The 17,784-nt window shown below is 41.3% G+C and overlaps 2 protein-coding genes across 3 annotated transcripts; both read right to left on the bottom strand.

The window, feature by feature from the left end:
• Positions 1-1,902: 1,902 nt before the first annotated feature.
• LOC309368101 (uncharacterized protein) lies at positions 1,903-12,916 on the bottom strand. 2 transcript variants are annotated; one of them, XM_081907926.1, is made up of 4 exons: positions 11,856-12,916; positions 9,765-9,854; positions 4,899-5,048; positions 1,903-2,918 (listed from the first exon to the last, which is right to left on the bottom strand). In XM_081907926.1, exons 1-4 carry the CDS (start codon positions 11,887-11,889, stop codon positions 2,872-2,874), a joined length of 321 nt encoding a protein of 106 aa, XP_081764052.1. In that variant the 5' UTR covers positions 11,890-12,916; the 3' UTR covers positions 1,903-2,871. The 2 variants fall into 2 exon arrangements, with proteins under 2 accessions (XP_081764052.1, XP_081764051.1); XM_081907925.1 differs by having other exon boundaries at positions 1,903-3,103; positions 11,856-12,915.
• On the bottom strand, positions 12,031-17,706 carry LOC309368770 (uncharacterized protein; the record flags this gene model as incomplete). The annotated part of the gene is made up of 4 exons (XM_081909079.1): positions 16,548-17,706; positions 15,580-15,654; positions 14,072-14,380; positions 12,031-12,089 (listed from the first exon to the last, which is right to left on the bottom strand). The coding sequence occupies exons 1-4, from the start codon at positions 16,630-16,632 to the stop codon at positions 12,031-12,033; spliced, it is 528 nt and encodes a 175-aa protein (XP_081765205.1). The 5' UTR covers positions 16,633-17,706.
• Positions 17,707-17,784: the final 78 nt, after the last annotated feature.

The following is a 17,784-nucleotide window of genomic DNA, read 5'->3' on the forward strand; positions in this document are numbered from 1 at the left end:
GTCATTGTAACTAAGTGCTGACACTTGGAGCACTGGAGCCAGAAGAAAAATGAAGCGGGTTCCAGGGCAGGTGAAGGCAATGGGTCCTGCCATGGTGTTGGGCCCCCAACACTCGCCCAAGGATTCCAGGGACCAGCGTGGACCCTGCATGCAGTGCCTTAGTTATCCTGAATCTGGTGTCCTCCACATATTGTTGGACTACAATTCCCACCAGTCCCAGCCACCACATGCTGGAGGACACCAAGCTGCTGTTGTGCAACACAATTCACTTACCCCTCTCGTGCAAAATCTTTCTCCTGTCTCACGTTCACCATCATCAGCTTGATCACCCAATCAAGTCTATTGCCTCCTCCACCTCCAAGTCTATCACACACTCCCTTTGGTCTTCCTCAGCCTTGCATGAAATGGTCAAGGTGAGACCACTGAGGTAGAGAAACATGAAGGAAGCAGTGTGTGGCCAATTCATCCTTAGTCCCTGCTTGACTACCATTCTAAGATATGTATCCTGGGCTTACTCTTAGTAAAACCCAGGTCTACCACCCTCCACCCCCAAAAATACTTCTGAGGCAGCACAATGCATCCATCTGTCAAGTTTTGAGCTCTTTGCTCCACACTTTTTTGAGTTCTTGTTTGTTCTTTCATTCACTTGTCGCATTTATATCCCACGTTTTTCTCCAAGGGGCTCAAGGTGGCGAAGATGGTTCTCCTCTCCATTTTATCCCCGTGACAACCCTGTGAGGCAGCTTAGACTGAGAGGCAGCAACTCTCCCAAGGTCACACAGTGAGCTTCATGGCTGAGTGGGGATGTGAACCCTGGTCTCCTAGGGCCTAGTCCAACCCTCTATCCACTACACCACACTGCCTCTCACAACTGTTGGAGCTCAATACTCAGTTGCTGCAAAAGAAATCGCCACTTTAAGAAGCTCTTTCATAGAGAGACGCTTTATAAAAAGGAGTGGGAACTGCCAGATGCAATTCTGTTTAACACTCTGAATAGGCCTCAGCAACTGAGCTTTGCATCTCCTTGTTAACTTTCCTTCTGGGAATCCTGTGTTGTTTCTCACTCTGCTGCTCAAAGGTGGGGTCTTGGCTGGCAGATTGCTCGAAAATCTGCATGACTCTGTCTACCTGGCCAGCCAGATAACAGAAGTCGCTTTTGGGTGGATTCCAGCAAGGGAAGTGAAACAACCATGCTATCACTTTCTTTGAGATTGAAAGTGAGACGCTACGGATGATAAGATTTCCCCAGTTGCATTTCATTATTGTGGGCTGACTCTGTCTAACACTCTGCTCTATGGTCTCATTTTGTATGGAAAATTTCTAATTAATTTTGAAAATTGCATGTGCGTAATTTGTCCTCGTTCATTCATATTAGTTTCTCTCTATCCACATGATCCATGCCCATAAGCTGTTGTGCACATTGAAACTTTTTTTTAGTTTGTGACTGAACGTGAGTGCACATCATTTGAAAAGCTGGGCTCAGATGAGAGGGAATGTGCATTGCCACGTGCATCAGAAAGGAATACTCTGTATTGACCTTCTTGAAAGAAGGTTATGATTAAAATGAAAAAGGTGGTGAATCACCCAAGGCAGAGAGAGACATTGCTTAAACACAAATAAGATTTATTGAGAAAAGAAAAACAGAAATTCGGACTTATAGGAAAATCAAAGAAACATAAATTATCTGTTTCCTAATGACTTATGCTACAATCCTAACCATTTCTACTCTGACACAAGCTCTATCGAGTTTAATGAGTCTTATTCCCAAGTAACTGGGCTTAGCTAGCATTAACCATGAATTACGATGAACTACTTAAAAAGTGTAAAAGTTCACACAAAGTACTGAGTAACAAATCAGGGGTTGAAAGCTAAGAAGCGCAATCTTTTGGCATCACCATCCAGAAAGGCAAGAAGGCTCAAACTAGATTTCCAAGGGCAACATTTACAGTTTCAAGATGGCGGTTATTTTGGTTCACGTAGCTTTTGAACTGATGCAGATCTGACAGGCAAGTTAGCAGCTTTTACGTTCAATGTGACTATTTATATGGTCAAAGGCGGCCTAAGACCACAGTCTGCAACCACAGTTCTATATCTTGGTCATTAATGAATGATTCTGAAACACTTTATACTTACAGGTTTAGTATCTGGCAAGGGGATGTGTGTTTAGTCGTGGTTTAGGCAGGAAGCAGAGTAAAAGCCAGTCGTATACAGATCTGTTTTCAATTTGGGCTGAAACGTTTGCTGTGAACAAGTCAGCAGGGTTTGCTTTTTTTTAGAAAATCAACTTTTGCTTTTCAATGCATACACTTTTAGTAACTAAATTACAATAAAACATGTTCATATGCCATTATATATATGGAAGATATATCCACCCCAGTCCCGTTGCAAAAGCATAGCTTGAGCTTCTATAGTCTTGGATTAGAAACCTGAAGAATGACAAGTCTAGAAACTCATACCAACAGCAATTTTAATAATGCATCCGCAATATACATAGACAAGGATAATTAATGATCAGGGACAATGCAAGAGGGAAAGTTGGATGATACACAATACAAATTAAACATTGCTTATTTTAATCAGAACAATACAGTACAGTTAGGTCTTAACAAATTACTACATATTATTGTATCTATACATAAAACTCACCCCATTTGCTAGCAATGTAATGACAATTTGCTGAAAGAGCAGTTTCTCATCATGATGAAGAGGTAAAATGGCCTTTTATTGTTTCATATTTGCGAGATTAAAATTAGTAATTAGGTTTATTTTTTTACATAAGTGCACTTTGAAAGCTTCTGCCTAGCTACTAAATGAACTGCATCTTCTGACAAATGAGATAGCATGTTAAATAGAACTGGGTCTCAGATGACTTCAGAATTCCATTGTCTCTTTTCCCATCATACATGTGGGCTGGGTCACTGGAAGAAATGCATATTTGTTCTCTTAATTCGATTGCATCATCAAACCTCTCACAGAACACAGTCCACAAGATCTGGAAGAACACAGCCGCCATCCCAGCAAACAGAGCTGTCACTCCTCAGTAGACTAGCACTACAACTCCTGACATTCATACACAGTGCTGGTGGTAAAGTGTTTTCTTTCTCTGAACAGAAAAATAATATGCATACAGTCATACCTCGGGTTAAAGTTGCTTCAGGTTGAGCGCTTTTGGGTTGCACTCTGCAGAGACCCAGAAGTAACGGAATGCGTTACTTCCAGGTTTCCCCGCTCGCGCATGCACAGATGCTCAAAATGACATCACGTGCATGTGCAGAAGCGGCGAATCACAACCCACGCACGCGCAGATGCACAGACACGGGTTGCGTTCTCTTCAGAATGCAAATGGGGCTCCAGAATGGATCCCATTCACATCCAGAGGTACCACGGTACATCTATAAGAGATTTCTCACCCTGTGGTCTCCAAACTTTCCCAGCTTTCCTGCATTGCAGGGGGTTGGACTAGATGACCCTGAGTCCCTTCCAACTCTATGATTCTATGAGTTCTCCCTCTGTCTAAAACTGGGGTGAAGAAGAAGAAGAAGAAGAAGAAGAAGAAGAAGAAGAAGAAGAAGAAGAAGAAGAAGAATAGTAGTAGTAGTAGTAGTAGTTTGGATTTGATATCCAGCTTTATCACTACCCTAAGGAGTCTCAAAGCAGCTAACAATCTCCTTTCTTTCCCTTCCTCCCCCACAACAAACACTCTGTGAGGTGAGTGAGGCTGAGAGACTTCAGAGATGTGTGACTGGCCCAAGGTCACCCAGCAGCTGCATGTGGAGGAGCGGGGAATCAAACCCAGTTCACCAGATTACGAGTCTACCGCTCTTAACCACTACACCACACTGGCGCTGGATCTCCAGATGATATTGGAGTACAATTCCCATAATTTCTGATGGCCATGCTGATGAGATTTGATGCCCAACAACATCAGGAAGCCCCACATGCACCAACCCTGGTCTAAAAGAAAGAGTTGGTTTTCTCTATACAAGACAGAGCCAGAGCCAGCCCACAGCTGCGGTGGGGTTGTGCTTCTGCCTCAGGTGGCAGAAGTATAAGAGGCGGCACCCCATCTGCCCCACCACTTCCACCACCACCAAATTTCAATATGAGAGAGACATTCCAGCGTGCAGTGCTGCCGCTTGCTGGGTGAGAGGGGGGCATTCCTGTGATGGTGGACGTGATGGGGCAGGAATGGTGCAGGGGCGTGGCAGGGCCAACAGAGTGGGGACAGGAGACAACACATTCCCATTTCACCTCACGTGGTGAAATGGGATGCGCTGCCCCTGAGACTTCCCTATTTTAACACAGCTCCAGGTGACATCTGTGCAGTGATCATGCTGCAAATGCTGGACATTTCTGCTGCTTTCACTGTATAGAGTCCAGCTTTCTGTCCTCATAGTGTCCAACCAGATGCCTATGAAAGGCCCAGGAAAGTGCTGTTGTGCTCAAGTAATTCTTTCAGGCTCCCCACAGGGATCAGGTTGCACACTATGGGAACAAAACTTCCAAAAATTACTTTTGTAAGTGTCCCCAAATTTCATGGAGGCTCGATCGCAGTTAAGATCACTTTCAGCATATTTATATTTCAGACTTAAGCTGGTTTGTCTGCTAGTCATTCTCCTTCCCCAGAAACCTGATGTTCTATGAAGATGGCCAGAATAATCAGAGAATCCTCAGCACAGTTCCCAGAAGGCTGTGGGGGTGTTAAACTAATATAAAACCTAATATGTTGGCAAGATAGGTATGTCCTTAGACATTTAGACAAGCAGTACAACCTCATCTGCCTATTGCCTTATAATTAGAAAATTCCTCAGGATGCTCAAGAGATGCTCACAGCTAAACTATTTTAGATAAAAATGTGTCCTTCCTGTCTGCAGTGTGGTTCGGTTTTGGTAACTTACCTTGAAAAGTAGAGATATTTAAAAGCATGGGGTTTTCTGTGTTGGGAGCTGCTGCTGTTGCAGTCTCTTTTTCATTCCCAATTGAAAACCCTTGACCTTCTTCTGTGGTTTCTATAGCCTGTGGTTTCTGTAACTCTGGACTTGCAGTTGCTGAGCAAGAAAGCAAAAAGCAGAAAGTACAACAACCATGGATATTAAATGCTGGGTTAGCACAACATTAACATATAATCATGTTGTAACACAGGAACAAACAAAATTTACTAAGTATAGGGGGAACAGGTTTTAGCATGATTTCACAAAGTTTCTGTATACTATGGGGCTTACTCCCAGGTAAGTAGCCTTTTCTGAATACCATAAACAGAGGATCCAAAATCTGCCTTGGGTCCTTACTGGAGGGGGGGGGGGAACGGATAAGAAACAACAAGAAGATGCTTGGAAAATGTAACTTGTGGGACTTCCTGATAAATACAAAACCATAGTAGCCATTTTTTGTGAGCATGTAGCTCAATGTAAGCCAGGTCCATGAGAGGGCCAAACTAGATAGGATCTGGGAGAAATGTGTGAAGCATTTCCTAACTGAAAAACTTGAATTGCAGGGATGGGGTGCCCCAAATTTTGTCAAACCAGCTGCAGTGGAAGGGAGTGATCAGTAGTCCCCCATCACAATCTGCTAAAACCCACCCTCTAGAATCTGCTTTTTCCCCTGTGGGGAAATTTTGAGCCAGTTTTGACTGAGAAAACTACTCAGGATAGTAAAGTGTCTTCTCCCTCCTGCTACTGCTCCAATTACATTTGGAGGCAACAAGGGTGCATTAAAGGAAATTGTTGGGAGATACTTGCTGTTCCTCCGGCTCACCTCTAGTTGGACCCTCAGTGTATGTGCTGCACTAGAATAAACCCTTCTGACCACCAACAGTTGCACTGAATTCTCTAGAGACAGCAGACATGATATTTGAAGTTCCTTCTCTGCGTGTGTGCATTCCCCACCACCACTCTGCCCCAATACCAGCACTATGCATCACTGCATACAACTGTGGTTAAAAACAGTATCATCAACCTCCATGAAAACTTTCTATTGCAAGCTAGCATCTCACACGGGGTCTTATTTCAGCTGGTTTTAAACATTTCTGAGGATGAACAAATCCTTACATCAACTACCCTTGCAGCAATCTTTCTTCATTAATTCTATGTTTTGATTTCTAGCAGCTAACAATGAATACTGTTCAAACTCCTTTACCGAAATTGCTTAGGGCAAATGTCCCAAACAGTTGGAGCACCAGTTGGGAGGGTGTGGAGTGCTGGACTTGGACTAGGGAGAGGTGGGATCAAGTTATTGCCCAGTCTAGGTGGCCCATGAATGCTGCCTGAGCTCCTTGGAAGAAAGGTGGGCTAATGTTTAATTTGAATAATAATAAGGAACAACAACAATTTAAAAAAATAGCAAGAAGAAAGAGCAGTTGTCATATCAGACCCATTAAAATACCAGTTTGCCCATGTCTTAAGATCTTCTGGAGAGATGCTGTTCCAAGTACTCTCTTTAATTGAGGTATGCTACTCTTTAAAAGGAAAAGAGGGCTTTTTTCCACAGTGCCTCTCCAACTTTTGAGTGCCTTCTCAAGGGAGACATGACTGGATCTGACATGACAAGCTTTCCTATTTGCTCTCCTATTTGCTCACACATGTTAGTTTGGGGGAGGGAGGGATGGAATGGTTTATTTCTGTTTTTAGCTTTTGAGATATTTGTTTTGTTTCATTTATGTTTTGTTAAGCTGATTTGCTGATTTTAAGGTGTGTTTATATATTGTCCAAATTAATTATATTCCTATTTTTGGACCTGGCTCTAGAATCTTCTGTTGAAAGACGGTTGAGAAATATTTAAAATCCCCCTTTGGATCTTGAAGTATGGGTCCCCCCAACAAAATTCAAAATTTGGCTTTGTAATTCGGAATTTATGTGATGTGATTTAATTTGATGTGATTGGCCAGTTAATAAAAATTATTTTTTTTAAAAAAGAGAAATATTTAAAATTAAATAAAAAACTTAAAAATGAGTCATTGTGAGTCATGATTCACTTATATCTATTGAATTCAGTGGTCTACTCTGAGTCCGCGGCAATCCAATAACAAATAAATAAATAAATAAATAGCGGCTGCAATGTTTCAGTTTTTAATTCATTAGACTAATGGATTTTTAAAGTATTTTAATCTACTAAAAGAGTGAATCAGGAAGCTTATTTATTTATTTAAATTGGTTCTTTAATGTGAGTTACTTATTAAAACTGTGGGTGGCAAGCAAGAATGCCTCTTCGAAAATGACACTTGCAATGGCATATTGGGGGGGACCTAGCCTGTGGGCCTAATTAGACCTACCATGACTCCTCATTAGACTTGCAAGGCAGTTTTTGCCCAGTCAAGCTCACCAGCTCTACGCCCAATTTATATGACATCACATATGGGGCAGTTCAGGGCATGGCTGGACTGAAAGAGGGGTTGCAACTGACTGGCCCATCTCCAGAGATGGAGGTGGCTGCCCATGGGAGTGAAGGAAGAATGGAGGGAGGGAAGCACCAACTTGCAGAAAATATGGGGGTGCCCCCTAAATTATGCTCCACAGAGTTGGAGCATATGGGACCAGCGGTGCAATTTTATACATGTCTACTCAGAAGCAAGCCCCACTGAATTCAATAAGACTTTCCCCCAGCAAGGCGTGTGTAGGGTTGCCACCTAAAGCACATATGGTTAATCAAGTTGCAGTAATTATAGTAATAAACAGCAGTTCAGATAGATGACAGTCCTGCCCAATGAGAAGACATGGCCCATTCACTCGCTGAATTAGCTTTGTTTCTCAGAGTAGACCATGACATTGCCTTCTCTTCATGATATTGTTATAGGTGGGGGGAATTCCACTCACCCAAAAAAACCCCTAGAAATTAATAAATGGTAGGAGTCTGATGATTTGGAGTCTTGAAGGGAAGATTGGAGGCCTGTGGAAAAGTACAGGCTAAGGTTCCTTCCTGTCAAGTGGGATAGAGACATTAACATGAGAAAAGGTGTTGTTGACCCATCTAGGAAGGATCTTGGGCCTGGGCAGATAGGCAGAGGTTGCCATGGTGATGGGGTATGTATCTGAGGTGGCACACAAAGAGAGTCTTTAGAGAAAGGTGTGCTGGGAAGAAGAAGGGAAGAGAGCAAAGGGGGAGATCCATCTTGGGCAAGCTGGTTGAAGGCTGACTGGGAGAGATGCCTTGCACTCCAGTGCTGCATTGCTGTGGGGAACAAGTAAGAGCTGGACTCTCTCCATGCAGACTGAAGGTGTAAATATGCAAATAAAACAGATTTCTTAAAGCAGGCTCTACATCTTCAATTCTCCAGAGGAGCTCAAACCATTGGTGAATGCCTGAAACCCCCTGGAATCTTGCTACTGCTTGGCAGTAAGAATATGTACAATTAATACCTTGTGGGAATGGAGTTTAATTTATAAGGAAGGAAAACAGGCAGAACCATCACTTCTTTGAGGTGAGTAGTCTCCAAAACAACCAAAAATCCTTGCTTCCAGAAGCTGATCGGCAGTGCTTCAGAATGTCCTACTTACTAAATGGCACTGTTCACATGAGTATTCTGCTCACTGAACTGTTAAATGCACTTGGTGGCAGCAGAACATAGTGTATGAATCACCCCATAATGAATAACCAACTACACTTGGCAAAGATGCACCGACACGACCTAAATGCAAGCACAGAAGCTCTGATAGCTTTCTGGTTTTTTATTTGTCTTTTAACTGGCACGTAAAACCATAAGAACTGCAGAAGAGTCTAGCTAGCACCAATGAAACAGATTTATGTTATTGTCTATGTATTCTCTTCCATTTATATCCCATCTTTCTTCCATCCTGAATCTAAACATACTTGTTGTTGCAGGAAGTCCCCAGTCCAGGAACTGACCAGAACTGAATTTCATATATTAATTTAGGCCTGCTTCACAAATCATGCTAACCCAAACTATCATAGAATCATAGAGTTGGAAGAGACCACAAGGGCCATCGAGTCCAACCCCCTGCCAAGCAGGAAACTATGTGTGAGTGTGGAGGCTCCCAGAGAGGAGATCACAGCCACTTTGCTTCTCATCAGTTGTTTGGCTGCTGCACCAAACTGGGAGAGGTAAACCATGAGCCTAGGTTTGTACAACACATCAGCCCATACCATGGAGTTGGAAAATAATTTCCCCTCAGGCACAACTGGCCCAAGACATCTCCCTCCCCCAACCCCAGCAACTGCACTATAACTCTATAACTAGTCTATAACTGGTTTTAACTAGTCTGAGAGGCATCCTTGTGTACTTGGAAGGTCATAACTGTTGGATTACACATGGCTTTGTTGGTGGCCTTAAGCAGAAACTTAGGTTGCAGTGCAGTGACAGACTGTGGGAATTGGAGGACCCATGGCCTTCTTCTGTAACATATGGCTTGGCTCATTTCTCTCTGTTGTCTAGAGCTAAGGATTCCTAATAGAATTTGCTTCCTTCTGCTTTCTGCTTATGTGGTCTAAATTATATAGATCAAACTTGAATCTCACCTATTGGTCTTTGGGTCCCTTTCTTCTTATAGTTCTTTGAACCAACCCCTGAGGTATCTCCAAACCAATTTGTTCCAGACCCGCACACCTTGATTTGCAATAGAAACCTATCACACCAGAACCACCTTTGTTTGTTGTCCTCATACAATTACCAGGGAGAAAGGTCACACTTTTACAACCTCTTCCTGTCCTGCCCTCAACTGCAACATACAGAGGTCTCTTCACAGGTCTGGATCCCATGGAAGCCTAAACACATAGAGATTAGTGTACACAGGTTTGGCAGCTGTAATACTCACATTGGTCTTGCTTTCTCCTATAAACTACTGCATAGTCAGCCACATTCTTTCTCCAACTTGCACGGCATTGTCTTCTTGTTTTCCAGAGATCTTAAACCATATAAAATAAAAAGTGTGGAAATGGTTTTCAGTGAGAACTGAAAGCACACATTACTAGTGCCGTAGTCACTCCTAATATCCCCATCATCTCCTAATTTTATTGCAGGGGTGCAGACACAATCCCATTTCTTCCTTTGCCTTTTCTTTCTCTAGAGCAAATGACAGATGGATCTCCTCCCTCCTGCCCATTACAGCCTTTGTGAAAAATGGCACAGATTTTAAGGAAAGCTTAGAATAAAGTCTTTCCCCAGAGGTAACTGGCTTTACGCATACTGAAGAACCCTCAACCTATTTTCTTTTTAACAAACCAGCTTAGCACCACTTAAAACATGGCCTGAAATATCCGTTGGCAACTTCCTCTTATCAGGGACACTATGAAAGCTAAGAGGGCAGGAGGCACATGCGAGAAACAGTGTGGGCATCATCACGTGCTCATAGCCTTTCAAGGCTGGTAGAAGGAAAGGCAATGGATCCAATTATTTGTGTTTTCCCTCTTCAGAGGTTGAGTCTTGGTGGCTAGAGATGGGGGAGTTCAGTTCACATTTAAAGGCAAATCTATTAAATTCACAGAAGCAGAATTCACAGGTCCTTCCATCCAAAAAAAGAGTAATGAGACAGGGCAGGTGGGCTTGATGATAGTATCTTCACCTCTTAAAAGATATCTACAGTAACTTGTTTTTTAATCAATGCATGCATATACTTGCTTTCAATTAAGTTCACAGTCCTACCTAGTACACTGTGATTCAAGTTAGTTAGTCAGCAAACAATTCAACAAAGCCAGCAATTCCAAAGGGGATCTTCAGTTGAAAATGTCTTACTTTAGACTCAAGGATGTGGCTCTCCCTGGCATGTGCCAGAGGGCGGCAGAAGTCTGCATCCTGGTTTTAACTAGTCACAGTGCAGGGGACTAGAAGTGACACACTGCCCTGACACACTCACTGCAGCCTGATAAAAGACGGCAGGTCGGTGTGGGAGAGTGTGATAGCTGCAGTAGCAGCAAAACACACACACAAAGGGCAGGGGGGGGGGACATGGAGAAATAATTATTGACAAGTCCACAACAAAGAAGGACATCTAGGAAGCAAGGAGGGAGAGAACCTCTCTCCCAGCGAAGCTGCATGAAAATAATATTAATTGTGAGTGAGAGATGGGGGAAACAGAGAGGAGAAATCTGCAGCTACAGAGACAAAGCAGAGGCAGTGTGAGAGAGATGTGAGAGAACAGCTGTGAAAGAAAAAGAGAGAGCTGAGGTTACAAACTTCAGTAGAGAGGCAAGAAAAGCTGAGAGAAGTTGTATGGGCTGCTGCAATCTGAAACACCTGTATGAAACCTGGAGCACGGAACCATTCCAGGTCTTTGAGGCCTCCCGTGTGTTGGGGGGGGGCACAGGGGCTCTTACATGGAACAGGAACTCTGACACACAATGTGTTGTTATGTCCGAACCAAGAACTGCATTCACTTCAACAAACTACAATTTAAGCTGAGCCAAGGTCAGAAACCACTGTTTCAATAAACTATAGTTTGACCCTACCCATAGTTTGGCCCAATTCAGATGTAACCAATTATGGTCAGCTTAGCTGAGGAAGCAGATGAAGATCTCTTTCTCTGACGCATGTTGGAGAAGAACAGAGGACAAGAGGATGCTTGAGTCCACGTCTTGAGTAGGCTCACTCCTATTATGCTAAAGCATAGTTTAGCATTATGTCCAAACAGGTGTTATATGCTGACCTCCATCTTGTGGTGTGTGTGTCAGAGAGAGAGAGAGAGAGAGAGAGAGAGAGAGAGAGAGAGAGAGAGAGAGAGAGATCCCAGTATGCTTGGCGTGCTTGTAAAAAAAAGAAAAAGATCAGGCTGCACATGGATTTTCACCACCATGAGATGCAAAAGGTTTTATTGACAAAGTAAAAGAAGGAGTTGCATTAGACAACCATCTGTACCTTTTGAGTGAGTTTCCCCCATTATGGTAAGCAAGGTAAGGCAATGAAAGATTACCTGTCTTCCTCTTCCATTTTCCAACATGATACATACATGAGCCCAATATAACGAGAAACGCTGCAACAAGAGCTCCTTTTAAGATGAACAAGATTAAATGAGGCAAAAGTATTGTCTTCTGTGGATTAGGTTCTAAAATTAGAATGAAATTGTGAAAAGAATTACCTATTTTAACTCACTTCTGACAGGTAGTTTTACAAAGAGCTCTGTTTGTACTTTTAATGACATGCCGCACTGTGTAAAACATTAATATTACCCTGTCAATTTATTTAATCATTTCAATTAACTACCTTGCGCTTAACTTTTTCATCAATTAACCATGTATAATAAATGTTACATGAACTCAACAGAGCCTATAACTTGACGGGGGCGAAGGCAGCACACAAAACTATGTATTGTCATACATTGCTTGAAAATCAGCTTCAGTCTTATACAAGCTTTCCTAGGAATAAGCCTCACTGAACTGAATGGGGCTTACTTCTGAGTAAGCATGCATAAGATTCTAGACATATCCCACCAACTCTACCAATTCTAAAATCTTTTCATAAGGAGCAATCTTAGTTAAAACCAAGTGAATCTGTTATCAAACTGAGAAATACTCTTATGTCTTTAAGTCAAGCCACTAGCCCATCCAGTACAGTACCATGTGCTCTGATTCATAGCAGCTTTTAAGACCTCAAAACAATGCCTGCTGCTTGAAAGCCTTTTATCAAGGGTCCTTCTGCATGCAGACGTATGTACTCTACCATGGCACTATGCTTTCTTCCAGCAATACAGACAGCTTTGTTAAGTATAATTGTTTAATGTGCATTGAATGGAGGGGGGATCTATAATGTGCCTATATAGCATGGCTAGAAATTTCCACTGAAGCTGAAGAAGAGCCTAACAAGTGAATCATGAAGTGGGGATGTATCTCTGTGCCTGGATCACAAGATGTTTAGCTCACAGTCATATGAAAAGGATTGTATTGCAGGTCTATGCATATGCTAATCTGTAGGCATCCATCTTGGGTGCGGTGCTTTCTTTGTTCCAAGCTACTGAAAAGAATGGATGTGTGAATCTCTGTCTCCAGCAAACAACCTGAGACTAATGGAGGCAGCAATGGAGGAGAAACAGAGCTTTGATTTCTAGCTGAGAATACAACATATTTGTAATCTAAGTTACTATGACTTCTGCTGGGAGCGGTGTAAAAAATATGCATCTAACTGAAAGTAACTTTTATTGTTTTAAGTTGTTTGGAATTAAGTTCTGTAAGTAAAGCTTCTGAGCCATATTTTGGCCTGGAGAATATTTATTTCAATAGAAGCGTCAGTTTTTATTCATCCAGAAGACTGGATATGTGCAATATTAATAGTCTCAATAGGGTTTCCTGCTGAAACATAACTTGGTTTTCATTCATCAGGTTCTCCCTTATTACATGAAGCAACACCTAGCACCTGTAATTCCAGGTGCTTTTTGATACATTGTGTAAGGAGGGGGAAATAATCTCTGCTAAACTATGAATATCATTTTCAATTTTAGATGCAAATCAACATTTCTAACAGTTTCTTAGCAGTGAATGAACCCAATTTCTGTTGTTCCATTTTAAGGGACAGTCTACCACACTGTGGGCACATATGTCACAAAAAGTTAAGTGCCCGTAGGTTCTGTTGATTAGAACAGAGCAAGTCAGTCCAATTGGCTTAGCATGGCCTAAAGGTACATAATGTTGTCAATGGCATGAATAAAAAAATAGTAATATCCTTCTATTCAGTAAAATTACCAACCTTCTTTTATTTGGAGGTAAGTGTTACTGTACTTTACTAATGTATTTGCAGCAGGCTCTTGTCAAACAGAATGTATGAAAGATATACAGTTACAACAAAATTACAGTACGTATAACTTCCAGTGGTTGGGTTGGCTATTGCACAGATGAACCTTGTAAATACTTGCTACTCATCTTAGAGCATGGGAATGCCCATCTAATACTGAAAGCAAAGTAGTAAAGGCAACTCTCAGGGAGCTATTCAATTTGAAAATTATACTACAACGCCTTTTAGCTGCATAATGTAACTTCTCTGCCCTCTCCCCTCCCCATGTGCCCTAAATCCGCTCCTAAATGTGTTCCTCTAATTCTCCAGCTGTTCTGGCTATTATACAGCTGAATGCTGCAAATGCATGGCACTTATTTTATAGGAATAACACACAGTCCCTTAGAGGGCCTATCTGATACTTACGTGTAAGCCGCAGTTCCTTTCCGTTACTGTATTGAATGCGTCCATCTTCAGTATATGCTGTCACTGTATAATGCCCAATATCGTCCAACTGAGTGGGACACAAGCTCAAGGTGCCATTGTTATAGATAAAACATCTTTTGCTATGGATTGTACAGTTTCCTTCATTCTGACCATTGATCATCATCCCAATCAAGGCTTTGCCTTTCTTCCAAATCACATTGTGAATGTGGATTGCTGGGTTCCTGTTCTCCAGATCAAGGAGAATACAATCACCAAGCGTTCCATTGATGAGGCTATCCACTTTGGATCCTAAGCATGTCAATAAGATGCAATGGGAAGACATTTAATTCATTAACACCCAAATTGAACAAAGCATACCAATTCATAAAACTGTGATTTCATGAAATCAAAATGTTCAGATTTCAAGAGGACATCTAAAATTTTCAGACACAAAACACAGCACAAAAGCAAATTCAAATCTCCATTCTACGTGGTAGAATTCATTTCCCAGCTGTAATCAACATAATTTCACACTTTTTCAGAAGTGAAATATGACAGCTTTTAATATAGAACATCCATTTTTAGCATTCTTATCTGAAATAATAAATCCCAGGAACATTTATACCCAATATATCTTTGTTTCTTTCTTTGTTTAAAATATTTTATCTGACTCTTCAATTATTCCAGGGTGGTTTACAAATTGCTCTTAAAACAGTAAAGCACCAATAATTAATATCTATCCCTTCATTGTAAGTAGTTGCAGCACCACCAGGTTTTATCCAATTGGAATCAAAGAAACCAGGAGTGGATTGTTCAAAATGGTGGGTGTAGAATGCCCTCTTGAATCCAGTAATGGTGTCACTGGCTGCTTCTTCCAAACAGTCACTGCATGTTGAAATAGTCAACCCAGACTCAAGTTTTTCCAAGCTTATGGATGTGCCAGTATGGTGGGACCACCCCCATAAAATGTTGAAATCCCATTAGTATGCAGTGCTGCAGCTGTCATGGTTGGACACAACTACCTATCTACATGCTCATCTGATCATGCCATAAATAAGTTTGACCATGATTCCCCCCTGTCAGTAAAACATGTATAGAAAAAGGGGCATGAGCTCTGGCAAATCCTCTTTACCACCTGGTTAGTCACATGACTGTGTGTGCACAGTGGGAGATAGCCAACCACTGTTCCTGCAGTACACTAAATTATTATTTTACATCCAAGCAGAGTTCTATGATAAAAGAGGTTTGCGAAATTTCAAAATGTTGGAAATGGACAAGAGCTGTCTCAGCTAAAGAGACAGGTAAAAATACTTGAAGTAAATAAATAATAGGCCATTAAGTTCAACTCCTTGCCACTGGTCATGATTCTCCACACACTAGCATCCTGGCCCCTGAGCTGACAACAAGCAGAGAACAGACTCAAAATGGACAAAGAGATAAATATCTAAAATGTTGTTAAACAAGCTATATGCTCTCTGTAACATGTTCCCTTTTCCAGGCAGTCTCACCAGAGTATTGACTTTTGCGTGGAAAATCAGCAGATTCATCCAAAGCCTTATTTGCTCGCATGCCATCACCAAAAACTGGACCAGAAATATAAAAATAATAACATTAAGAAAAGCTGCATATCAAATGGTTCTTTCCACCATATGAATAGATAACCAAAAACAATACTACAATCATAAGGCAGAAATGTATTAGTTTTAGAACATGAATCTGGAGGGCAAAGTTCCTGTTTCCTAGTTGCCTCCTCATTTTGGAGTTGACACAAGGCTTTGGACATGGGCATCTCATGGACCAGTATGAAAGCAAGAATGCTGGATTGGATGAGAGTTTGGTCTGATCCAGCAAGGCTCTTCTCATAGTTTTATGTAACTATTAGAGACCTTACAACCAGCTCCAGATTTTCTTCCATCCCATCACAATGACGGATGTGTGGAATTTAATCATAAATTTTGACAAAAATATGTATCCTTTCTTTCTATACCTGTGATTTTTTAAAAAGGCATGTTGTTTTTTAAACATATCTGCAATCTCATTGGCTTCAGTTTCTTTCTGTGATCAAAGCACCATTTTCAAAATTACTTTACCTTCTTGTTTTGTCCATTATCTTATTATATCAAAGAGATTTGGGGGAGGGGGTTGACCAATCTAGCCAAATACATTTGACTCCTGTTTTACCGAAGGACTAAATAAGCAATTTCTAACATCAATAGTGATACTGTGCATTAAACTTTTTGAAAATTTAAGTATGATTCACCCTTTAAAAATGTATCCCATTCATGCACCACTTACAGTTATGCTTGTTGGATTTACACTGCATTTGATGCAATTACAGCAGACTAAATCTTAGTACTCTGATATACAACAGTCACTGTCTAATCCTACACATAAGCATGACATACCAAGTCACTGACTTCCATGAAATATTTACTTGGTTGTAGTTCATTCACATCTAAGCCAAAAAGAAACTTACCTTGAAGAACAAGTATATAAACCACTGATGGGACAGGAAAAATAGAAAATGCTTGAGAGTTCATTTTGGTAGGATGCTGTAGCATATATTCTCAGAAACACAATATTCTCAGAAACATCCCTGCAGTAACAGATCTTCCATAGCATTGCCTAGAAAAGATAAAGGGCTGTTCTATCTTGATTTTAAACTCTTCCTCCTAGGTTCAGTGTAACTTGTCAAAACAGAGAAGCATGGGAAAGTTAGTTCTTCAAAACAGAAGCAAGGTGGTTTCAACCACTGTAAGAAATACTCATGCAAATTGTTGGTAAATGTGTTACTCACATGCCTGAATGTACAGAAATAGTACCTTGTAAGGCAAATGCATGCAGAGCAAAAAATAGAGATCAAAGATAAGAGCTGCTAAGAGCAGAGAGATGTGGACAAGCAGTCCATGATTCAGAGTGGGGAACCTGAGGCAAGTGTTGAGTTGGGGTATAATATTTAATGAGACTTTAGTAATTAAAGTTACAGCCACAGCAGAGCTTTTTTACAGCAAATCCCATACATGCCTATATAGAAGTAAGTCCCACTGAGTTCAATGGGGGTTATTTCTAGGTAAGTAGACATAGCATTGATTATATAGATTCAAACTCCAGTGCATTGTACCCCAAACTTGTTGACCAAACTGGAATGGTGATGTGTGAAACAGCAACCATATTGAGATAGCTAGAAAATAATGCAATGTACCCAAGAGTAGACTCAAATATTAGTTTTCTAATACAGTCACTGACTCCGAGCAGACCATTTATTTAATATATACTGAACTCTTCCTTCCACATAACCAAATTCCAGGAAATGTACAGCTATTAAAACATATTCTATTATAAAGCCCTATATGGCTTAGGTCCAAGCTATCTGAAATACCATATTCCCTCATATGAAGCTGCCTGGGTTTTGAGATCTTCAGGGCAGGTCCTTCTCTTGGCCCCATCACCCTCATAGGCACACTTGGCGGGAATGAACAAAAGGGCCTTCTCGGTGGCTGCTCCCAGACTCTGGAGAGTCTTCCTGCCTGGAGAATACAGACTGGCTTCCTCCTTGTTGTGCTTCCGCCATCAGGCTTTTGGGAATTGACTGCTCTAATAAAGGGGCTGCTGCTGTGCTGTTTCTATTGCAATTGTTTGTAGTATTTTAAACAAAATTTGATTATTTTAATGTTTAATTGTTTTTAATGACTGCCCCCCCCCAATGTTTCTAC

Source organism: Podarcis melisellensis (assembly GCF_964234715.1).
Source record: "Podarcis melisellensis genome assembly, chromosome: 4".
Taxonomy (NCBI): domain Eukaryota; kingdom Metazoa; phylum Chordata; class Lepidosauria; order Squamata; family Lacertidae; genus Podarcis; species Podarcis melisellensis.